Below are 10,149 nucleotides of genomic sequence, written 5' to 3'. Positions count from 1 at the left end.
TGGGGGGCGCGCTGCGAGATGGCCCATGTGTGGCGGGGGGGTTCCAAGTGCCCAGCAAGGGAGCTCCTCCTGCTCCAGCCCCTGCCACGGCCAGGGACCCCTTCCACCGGAGCAGTTTGCTCCGAGCCCCTGTGTCCAACCTGGCCTTGAGCACTGCCAGGGATGGGGCAGCCACAGCTTCTCTGGGCACCCTGTGCCAGCGCCTCAGCACCCTCACAGGGAAGAGCTGCCCAAGAGCTCATCTCAGTCTCCCCGCGGGCAGGTTATTCCCCTTGGCCTGTCCCTACACGCCTGTGTCCAAAGCCCCTCTCCAGGTTTCCTGCAGCCCCTTTAGGCGCTGGAGCTGCTCTGGGGGCTCCCCTTAAGGAGACTTCTCCAATGTGTTGTCCCCTGGCAATGCCCTTCCCCCGTGCCCGTACGTACGTCCGCTGCCTTCTTCTCCGCCAGCTCCAGCTTCTCCTGAGCGTCCTTCAGAGCCTCTGAGTACTTGTCCAGCTCATCCTCTGTCCCCTTCAGCTTCTTCTGCATGGAGGCCAGCTCATCCTCCAGCTGGAACAGCAGCAACGGTCACCCTACATGGATCCCCTCACGGAGAGAGCCATGTCTGCCCCATCCCAGGCTGAGCTCTGCCCCATGGCATCCCTCCTGCCCCATCCCAGCTCTGACCCACGGCACCCCTCCGGCCAGTGTCCATCCCTGGGTTGTGTCCTACAGTGTCCATCCCTCAGTGTCCCACATGCCACCAAGAAGCCACCAGGATCCCCCTTTGCCACAGCCTATGCCGGGTCTGGGCTCAATGTGGTGCAGCACAAGAAGCCACCTCCAAACCAGCTCCTACCACACGCCCTACCTGCTTACTCCTCTCCTCTGCCTGCTTCTGCTCTGCCTCTGCCTGCTCTGCCCGGTCCAGTGCATTCTCCTTATCCAGCTTCAGCATCTGCATCTTCTTCTTGATGGCCTCCATTCTCAGTGGCGCAGCGGGACAGGCAGGACAGGATGGGCAGGACGGGCAGGACGGGTGGCAGGACTGTCCTAGCCCTGCTGCCCCGGGCTCTTTATCAGCTCTGCTCTGCCCGCTGCTGCGGGCACTTTGCCTTTCTTGGCCAGAGCTGACTCTCCACCTCCCCAAAAAGCCAGTGCTTGGTACCCATTGTGTGCCCTGGGGGGTCCGGGCCCCACAGCCTTATTTGGGCTCCTGTGGACAGCTGGGGTGGTTATAAAAAGCAGCGAGCAGGGGGGCTCCTGCATTGTCCTGGCCGCACCCTTCCATGCAATGAGACACGAGGGCTGGCGTCACCTACCTCGGGGCACTGATCTGGGTCCCTGCGGCTCCCCCCCACCTCTGCATGCCATAAGGGTGTCCCTGTGGCCCCCGGGTGACATTTACCCATGCCGAGGGCTGATGCAGACCACAGGGGCTCAGCCTGGCGCTCCATTAAGTACAGGGTTTAGCTGAAGACCCCAGGGCAGCTGGATGCACCCAGTCCCACACCTCAGGAGCAGCATCCGAAGAGCTTGGAGCCCAGCTCCGGCTGTGCTGGTGCTTGGCCGTGAGGCATAAGATGCTTTTGGCAGCTGAAGGAGTGAATTCCCCAGGCCCAAGGAGGAATTCCTAGGGTGGCCGGCAGCACTTCCCATGCAGCCGCGGGGATTAGCGCCAGCCCCAAGTATGCAATAGTCCCATGAGCCAAGCCCTTGGGGTCAGTACCCAGGGGCCCAGGAGACGAAGCTTGACCCTGCTGGCAGCTCCATGATCCCCAGGCAGGGAGCCAAGCACCCATGAATGGTCCCATTGCATCTCCATGCCCCTAGGAGCCAGAAATAGCCCTGCACTGGGGCAGCGGAGGCAGCAACGGGCACTGGGCCACGCGCCTTTGTACTGGGATCATCCCAGTGGCGTGAGCACTGACCCTGCCACCATCCCAAACCTCCGCAACTCCCTGTGCCCGGCCCCATGGAGCATAGGCAGATGGGTGTCATTGCAGCAATGGAACGGATATGGGAAGGGGCATGTGGGGACACTCGATGGGGGGGACACCCACGGGAAGGGTGCAGGCACCAACTGGATGGGTCAGCGCCGCATGTTCCTGGCGCTGTAAGAATATGTTTGATATTTAGTTGGTTTTCCAATAAAACAACCTAATATCAAACATATCAGACAGAGGCAGGTGGACAGGACCCAGGGCTCAGCTCCCTGCAAGAGAAGGAGAGAAGTGGAGGCTGAAAGCTACGGGTGTTTCAGTGCCTGAAGCCCTCCTGGGTGCCTGCACCAGCATTGGGATGATCTGGGAAGCAGTGCTGGAGCAGGAGGGGCCCTGCAGCAGGGACAAAGCCAGAGCAGGGCAGCGTATACACCATGGCCTGGTTCGGCATAGCACGGCATGGGTCATGCTGCCCCTCTGTCCCTACGCGCCAAGGGGACCCCACGTCCATCACCGCCTTACCTGGGCTAGGGGGTCCCTCGATGCTGCGGCTCGGGGGCTGCCAGCCGCTGTTTATAACTGCACTCAGCCACCCCGGCCCCGCGCACATGGCACCGTTCCCATTAGTTACGACCCACTGACATCCCCCCACAGACCCCATGCCCTTCACCACACAGGGCCGGTCGATACGGGTCGATGAGGACCCAGCACCGCCTGCTCCTGCCCCCAGTCACACGCCGGCATCATTAGCGGAACCATCAATAGTGGGGAGCCAGCCCTGTCCTGGTAGACTCTGCCCAAGGACGAGCCCCAGCCAGCGCTGTGGCTCATGCCCCACGTCCCCTCCTCCTGTGCCTGTGTCCCCTCACCCTGGGGGGAGCTGCTGGTACCCCCCATCCACAGGAGGCGATTCCTGGCACCCTTCCCCATCCCTCATGCAGATGCAGCCCCCCTGTGCTGCTAATTGCTGGGGGACAAAGGCAGGACCCCCAGCTTGCTCCGGGCTGGCTGCTGGGTCCTGCCTGGTAGCATCCAGACATGAGAGTGTCTCGGAGGGCTGGGGGCACGTGTGTCCTCATGCCATGCCAGTGCTGCGCCACAGTGGGAAACACTGACCTTGGGATGGCATTGCAGGCTCTGAGGGGGCCTAAACCTTGGGCTGCCCGTGGGGCAGCCAGAGCCCAAACCTTGTCCAGGACCAGAGGGGCTGCATGTGGAAGGTGGCACAGGGGACAGCAGGGACACAGCAGCAGTGCCAGGAGCCAGGGGCGTGTGTTCAGCCAGAGCTGATGTGATGCAACCCGACAGCAGAGCTAATGAAGGGCTGTGGGCAGGGGGTGCTGGCCCCGCAGCCCCCAGCCCTGTCAATAAGCAGAGTCAGGGCAGGCGCTGATGGGCCCTGGGGCTGGGAGACACCAAGGTCAGGCAGAGGCAGCGGGGGGGGGAGGAAGGGGATGGGCCCCCTCAGCTGGGGTGCAGATGGGGCTCAGGGGTGCCCGGACATCGCAGCCAGCCCAGTGCGTTGTGCCGGGAGCCCCACGGGACAGCAGAGTGCGGCCGAGGCGGGCTCCACACATGCTGGGAGCAGGACACAGGCAGGAGCGTACCGGTCGTGCTGCCACCTCCTGGATCCAGCATGTCCCAGCCACAGGAATCAGCTGCTGGGCTGCTCCTTCCCCTGCATCTGCACAGGGCAATGCCCAGGGTGCAGCAGGCGCAGCCCCCCGTCGTGCTCCATGTGCTTCATGCTCAACTGAGAAGTGGTGAATGCTGCATCCCTGGCGGTGTTCAAGGACAGGCTGGCCGGAACCTGGGGTGGCATGGTCTACGGAGACCCCTGTCCATGCCAGGGGGTTGGAATTGGATGATCTTAAGGACCTTACCAACTCAAACCATTCCATGGTTCTATGAAGCCATTCTGTCCCCCCAGCCTGTCTACAGGGTCAAGGTCCCCCTCCCCTGCTGCCCCTAGCACAGGGGCGCTCCCTTTGCCAGAAGCCTCTCCAGAAGCCTGAAGCAGGTACCCCCCTTCCCCAGAACCTGCAACCAAAGCTACACGTTCTGGGGGTTGTGGGGCTCAACCCACACAAGGGGAAGGCTGCACCCCACTGTCCCCAGGAACCCAGGACAGCCACCACGCTGCCCCATCCCACCTCCTGCAAGGGGGGCTGCCTGCTTGCCACTGCTCCAGGGACACCACAACCACCCTCTGCACCTTTAACAGCATCCCCATTACCGTGGCAGCAGCATGGGGATGGATATGGCTCTGGATGTGGCAGGGGAGGGCTTCCTGCAGTCAGAGGCTGACGTTCCACACCCTGCTCAGGGTTAACTGTCATTTTATTAAACAGCCATTAAAAAGAGTGCAGAGGCCCAGCGAGGGGCAGGGTCCCCCCACGCTGTGATGACTGGACTGGGGAGCAGTGGGGGCTGCTGGCGGCCTGGCAGGATGCAGACATCGAGGTGGGGGCCGTGAGCTTTCACCCCCCCAGGGCTCGGCAGCCACTGGCACACGAGGCGCTGGTGAGAATAGGAGGAAACCCTTCTTGGCAGGACGTTGGAAGCTGGTATTTGTCTGCTCAACATGTCCCCAGATGCCCAGTTGCAGGAGAAAAGAGTAGAAAACACAGCCACAGGGACTGAGAACTGGCCACCAAGCTATTTACACTCTGTCCAGGAACCCTGGTGCACAGCCCGGGCACACCCGGCTGACAGCAGTGATGGGGCCACAGGGAAAAGAGCATTCACCCTTTGGAAAGAGCAGAGGAGCAGCTCCAGAGCCTGAGACCCACAGCCAGGATGGACAGACAGGAGCAGCCCCCTCCAGTCATGAGGAGGAGGAGGAGGAGAGGTGGAGCAGAGCTCTGGCTGGGCCTGATGTCTCTTAGAAACAAGCTAAAGCTAATCAGTTTATTCACAGGGCCAGGGCTCCAAGCCGTTGCTGGACTCAAAGCCTCAAGCCCATGTCCCACGCCTGCAGAGGGGGCTGCACGGGCCAATCCCTTCCAGGATCAGGGGCTGCTTTGACACCGGCTCCGGGTGAGGGCTGAGCTGCACCAGAGCCTCCACTGAGTGACTGCCTCCAACACGGTGCAAGAGGGAGACCCAAGAGCACAGCCGCTTCCTCCCCATGCTCCCTGCACAGCAAACTGCAGCCAAAACCTGCTCAGGACCCGCCTGCACCTCACAAGAGGCTCTGCTTGTGGCAGGGCCCCGGAGTGCAATCAGCTCTGCCTTGGCTCACAGGGTGCTCTCCAGTGTGTTGTAGTTGTCCTTGAAGCTCTTCAGCTCCAGGAAGTGTTTGGCACGTTTGCTCTTCTGGTTGGAAGGCAGATAGGTGACCTGGATGGTGGCAGGGTTGGAGACTTCAGGAGAGAGCGTAAGGTCCTTTGCTGCTGACTGGTGCTGCCGCTGGCTGCTGCCTGCCCGGGCCTTGGTCCTGCAGGGAGAGGAGAGGCTCAAAGCACAACCAGGACTATGGACCGGAACTAGCAGCAAATCCAAAACCACACCATCATATGGACTGCAAGGAATAAGTATACTTGGAAGGACAGACAGAGGCTGGGTGCTGCCTCAGGAGTGTCTCTGCTCACACCTCAGCGATGGGCTGCTGGGGCCCATGAAGCCACCACCCAGCTACTCCCCTGGCCAGGGACACTCACTCAGAAAATAGTTAGGGTTGGAAAGGACCTTAAGATCATTCAGTTCCAAGCCCCTGACATGGGCAGGGACACCAACACTTACATGTTTGCCAGCTCATTCAGAGCATCCTGGTACTTGAGATATTCTGGTTTCCCAAAGACCTGGACACAAGCAGAAAGGACCATGTCAGAAGCAGCGGTGGCTGCAGCAGGGCCCAGCCCGGGCACTGCAGCGCCAGCACTCACCCCAGTGCCGTAGCGGGCGCTCTCGTACCCATCCAGCAAGGTGTCAATCAAGGCTTTGCGGATGCCTTTGAAGGAGGTGCTGGAGTTCCGCAGTTCCAGCAGGTAGGCACAGAAGTTCTTCCCTATTAAGGACTTGGGGTACCGGCCCTCTGCATGAAACGGGATCTCTAGGGAAAGAAAAGGCACCCCACAAGCAGCTAAAGTGCAGGTACAAACTGTTCTGGTCACCCGCAGACATCAGGCCTTGGAGTTGATTAAACCTCCCACCACATCTGCAGCCTCCTTACACCCCAAAAGCAGATCCACCCTCAGAGCACTGGTCCCAGACAGGATACGCGAACGCTATTCCCAAACAAGGGCCTTGAGCACGATCACAAGGCTGCTGGCCCCCTATTTCCTCCACATATGGTCTCTACCTTTCCTTCCCCTGTCCCTCCTGCCCTGAGTTCACTTACCAGATGTTCTGATTGCATCCAGCGCCTTCATTCTGTACAGGTAATTATAGCAGCCTGGCAAAGAGAAAACCCAACCTGAGAGCTCTGCACAACTTGGGAGGGAGGCGGGAAAAGCAGAGAGGAGCAGACTGCCGAGACACCACCTCGGGTTGCCTCGCCAGCTCTGCCCTGGGACAGCCAACAAGAGGCCAGAACTGCAACTTGGCCCCAGAGCAATGAGTTGCTGTAGGACAGTGTCTCTGGTGGTATCTGATTGAAGCACAGCCACAGGTACCTTGTGTCTCCAGCTGCAGGAGCCTGCCATCATCCTCAGCCAGGAGCCGAGGCTCGTACTTGATGTCCTGCACCCGTGACAGTCGGATGTCGATTTCTTCCTTTAAATCCTGCCCAGTGAAGGGGGGAGAAAGCCCAACCACCACGTTACAGAGCAGCCACTTTGCGTGTGGGAGCCCAAAGGGTGGGGGCAGGCAGGGGAGGGAGGGTACCCACCTTGGGCGCGTGTTGCCCCACCGGCACGTGGGGGCCGCGCCGGGACTTCATGGCGAAGCGCATGATCTGGCGTTTCACGAAGATAAAGAGCAGCACAAAGACCTGGAGCAGCGGGACGGGGGGGTCAGGCTGCACCTCAGCCCCACCGACACCCCCGCACCAACAACCACAAGGTGCCATCTACCCCTCAAAACCCACGGGGCCTGGTTCAGGCCTACAGACACCCCCCCCAGAGGCTCCTCCTCACGTCCTCTTCCCGCCTCACGGAGCCCCCGGGCCCAGCCCCACAGAGCCGTCCCCGCGGACAGCCGGCCGCAAGGACCCGCACGGCCGGGGTCCCCCGGTGCCGGTGCACGCTCACCAGGCTGCCGTAGGCCATCACCAGCACCACGTTCACCCCGGAGAGCCAGTTGCTACCGGCCGCCGCCATCCCCGGCCCGGCGCGGCCTGAGGCCGCAAAACATGGCGGCCGCGAAGCCGCCTCGCGCGCCCACCACGTGACGAGGGAGAGGCGCCCCTCTCTCACGGTGCCGGTCTGGCCCCGCCTCGTGTCGGTTCCGTGTGTGTCCCCCCCCGAGCGCCCTCGTCACGTGATGGGGGCGGGCGCCGCTGGTAGTTGTCAGTGTGGTGAGACCCAGGTAAAGTTGCTGCGCGGCGGCGGCTCCGGGAACCGCGCGCGGCCCCGGTAAACCCCGCCGCACCCCCCCCCCCTCTGTGCCGCCTCACCCCCCGCTGCCGCAGCGCACCCCTCCCGGCCCCGCCGGGCCCCGCCGCCGGGCCCGACCGCCGGGCCGCGCGCGGCCTAGTGGGCCGGGCCGCAGCCGGGGCCTGGCGTAACGCGCGGCCCCCGCAGGTGAGGGAGGGCGGGCGGGCTGGAGGCGGACGGGGAGGTGAGGTGTGGGGTTTGGGGGGGGGAATGGCGGCCGCGGCCATGAGGGCGGAAGCGGCCCGCGCCCGCCCGCCTCCCGGGTGCGGGCACGGCCTGGCGTCGCTCCGCCGCGGGGGCTCCCGCACGGCCCTGGGTGGGTCCCCTCCGGCTGCTCGCCCCTATTGTGTGCCGGGGGTCTGGGCACGCTGAGCCGCGGCACCGGGCGGCTCCGGCCCTGCCGCGCCCCCGAGGCCCGCCCGGCCCCGCCGCGGCTGGCGGTAACAATGGGAGCCGCGCCGCCCCGCAGCGCTCTCGGGGCTCTTCGGCGCGGGCGGGCTCCGCGGAGGGGTTCCGCGAGGCATTCCCGGTCGACGCCGGTTTGGAGGCCTTGGAGGAGGCCCAGCCCGCGGGCGGGTGCCCCAGCGCGGGGCCCTGGGCCGGTTCGGGGTGCTCCGGTGGGTGTCCCCAGTGAAGCGCTGCACGGCGGTACCCACTGCGGGACCGTGGTGGTGTGTCTGGGGCATCCCCCCGAAATCCTGTCCTCTGCATGCACAGGGGTTGCTCGATTTGCAGTTGCAATGTGTTTGCTCCAGAGGAAAGCTCGTAATGTTGATAAAACACCATCCCCCCATCGTGTCATCGAGCTCCTTCGGGTGCTGGACCTGCCCTGTGTTGCAGGAAAATATTTCCAAATGCTTTGCCCTCTGCAGTCCTTTCCTTTGGAGCTTCAGAGGTTTTTGCATGTGTTCATGAAGCTTTGTCAGAGGGGGCTGGAGATATCAATTGTATGAACAGAGAAGGGAAACTGAGGCTGGGATGTGCTGGGGCTCTCCCAGCATGAGCCAGCAGGGCTGAGCCAGCTGGGGGTAGCGGATGTGACCACCAGATCCTTGTGCTAAAGCTGTAACTTACCTAAAGTTTCCAATAAAATGAACAGTTTGTTATGTTTTTGTATCACCTCTTTTTCCGGAGCCTCCTGTTCTGAGTAGCTGAGACTCTCCTCTCTGGATGCTGTAGGCTGAAAAGGAAGGGGGGTAATGGCAACGTGCATCACTTTTCCCTGCAGCTTCTTGGAAGAAGAGATGTTGTAACCTGTAGCTGGGAATCTTCTTGTTTTCCCTGAATCCCATAGGAATTCATTGCTTTCCTCTTGCCTTGAAACATAAGCGTGGGGCTGCTTTAATGCTGTTTCTCTGCTGTGGCTCAGCCACGGTTTTCTGGGGCTGGAGTTGTCCTTTTTACTTGCCTCCCTCTCTGTGCACATATGTGGCGTTGCTCTTTAAAAGCAAGGTCAAACACTGAAGGCTGCTTGGAACTGGTGAACTCATGGGAGTGCTCCCTCTGCACAGGGACAGGGCAGGTGGCAGCACAACCAAGGTTTGCAGTGAAATGTGGCCTGTGAGCTGTACTACAGTGACCCAAGTGAGGAGTAAAGTCTTGGCTCCCTGGATGTGGTGTCGCATGGGGTTGCCCATTGCCACCAGGCTCCGCACCGGGGGCTGCCTGATGATGCTTGTGGTTTTTGGGGTGGGTTTTTCTTCTGCATGTTAAATAAGCACCATTTCCAGGAATGCAGCTGGGCACAGAGCATGGCAAAGCTCTTGAACAATGCCTAGGCACTGCACAAAGGTTGGGGGCAGTAGACTTGCTGGTACTGTATCCTATTGAAATCCCAGATTAAGTTACTGCAACGGCACAGGATTGCTTCCCTCTGGGCCTGCAGTTCTGCTGCCAGATTAGTTCAATATGACAACTTGTTTGTGCCTGAAACACTTAAAACTGGAAGAGACATAGCAGTGGAGAGGGGAAAGCAATCCCATGGGGAAGAAGCCTGTGTGGAGGCTGCTTGGCCTTGGGTGAAGCCCAGGCTGGATGCTCTTCCTTAAACCTGCTTGGTGTCATGGGCAGCTCCCGCTCACTAGGCAGATAGCTTGGGTTGCTTCCCCAGTCAGAGACATTGGTGCTGTAGAGCTGGCAGACGGTGGTTTTCGTTCTGTGAGGCATGGGTGGCCCTGAAGAGGAGCGTTTGAGGTTCTGTGGGAAGCTGCAGGAGCAGTTGGCCTTGAAAGCTTGCCTGCAGAGGAAGGTTGGAGGCTGCTGGGAGTGGGAGCACTGGCATGGGCAGTGAGCTGCGGTGTGGATGACAGTAGGGTCTCCATGCTCTCGGAAAAGGATCTCCCAGGCTGGTCAAGTGCTCCTCTTATGGACTTTGACAAGAGACTCCCCAGTTCTTCCTGGGCTGTTTGCTAATGATGCTGAGCTTTGCACACTGGGTCTTGCTCTGTGCTGCCACGTTGGTTGTTTGCAAGCAACGGTTCAGGTTGGAGTTTCTCACTCGGGTTTCCTCCTGTTCTTACTCTCTTTGGGGCTCCTTCCCCTATCCAAAGCATCTGCTGCAGCACCATCATGTGGAGCAGATCCTGCTGCTTTGGAGGAAGGTGTCACCGTCTTGTTAATAAAATCTGGAAGTGTGGAATTTGTGATTATTGAGGTTTCAGGGGCTTGGAAGTAGCATGTGATGCCAGGTG

The 10,149-nt window shown here is 61.0% G+C and overlaps 3 protein-coding genes across 16 annotated transcripts in view; 1 reads left to right on the top strand and 2 right to left on the bottom strand.

Annotated features, from left to right (window-relative positions):
• Positions 1 to 330: 330 nt before the first annotated feature.
• Positions 331 to 2,079, bottom strand: LOC134170688 (tropomyosin alpha-3 chain-like). The gene is made up of 2 exons (XM_062632332.1): positions 851 to 2,079; positions 331 to 549 (listed from the first exon to the last, which is right to left on the bottom strand). Exons 1-2 carry the CDS (start codon positions 962 to 964, stop codon positions 331 to 333), a joined length of 333 nt encoding a protein of 110 aa, XP_062488316.1. The 5' UTR covers positions 965 to 2,079.
• A 2,165-nt stretch (positions 2,080 to 4,244) lies between these two features.
• Positions 4,245 to 7,280, bottom strand: CUNH1orf43 (chromosome unknown C1orf43 homolog). The gene is made up of 7 exons (XM_062632330.1): positions 7,115 to 7,280; positions 6,754 to 6,855; positions 6,539 to 6,647; positions 6,265 to 6,318; positions 5,810 to 5,976; positions 5,667 to 5,725; positions 4,245 to 5,361 (listed from the first exon to the last, which is right to left on the bottom strand). Exons 1-7 carry the CDS (start codon positions 7,181 to 7,183, stop codon positions 5,163 to 5,165), a joined length of 759 nt encoding a protein of 252 aa, XP_062488314.1. The 5' UTR covers positions 7,184 to 7,280; the 3' UTR covers positions 4,245 to 5,162.
• UBAP2L (ubiquitin associated protein 2 like) overlaps positions 7,280 to 10,149 on the top strand; it is a 26,216-nt gene continuing 23,346 nt past the window's right edge. For 13 of the 14 annotated variants that reach the window (XM_062632308.1, XM_062632307.1, XM_062632306.1 and 10 more), the window contains exon 1: positions 7,280 to 7,391. The gene's annotated coding sequence lies outside the window, so the exon portion shown is untranslated. Of the gene's footprint in view, positions 7,392 to 7,487; positions 7,607 to 10,149 lie in introns of those variants that run through there. The other variant, XM_062632295.1, reaches the window with a different exon arrangement.

Source organism: Pezoporus occidentalis, unplaced genomic scaffold (genome assembly GCF_034315485.1).
Source record: "Pezoporus occidentalis ecotype Australia unplaced genomic scaffold, CSIRO_AGI_Poc_V1 ctg389, whole genome shotgun sequence".
Lineage (NCBI taxonomy): Eukaryota > Metazoa > Chordata > Aves > Psittaciformes > Psittacidae > Pezoporus > Pezoporus occidentalis.
Note: the sequence above shows the minus strand (reverse complement) of the source record. Positions and strands in the feature narration are given on the sequence as shown.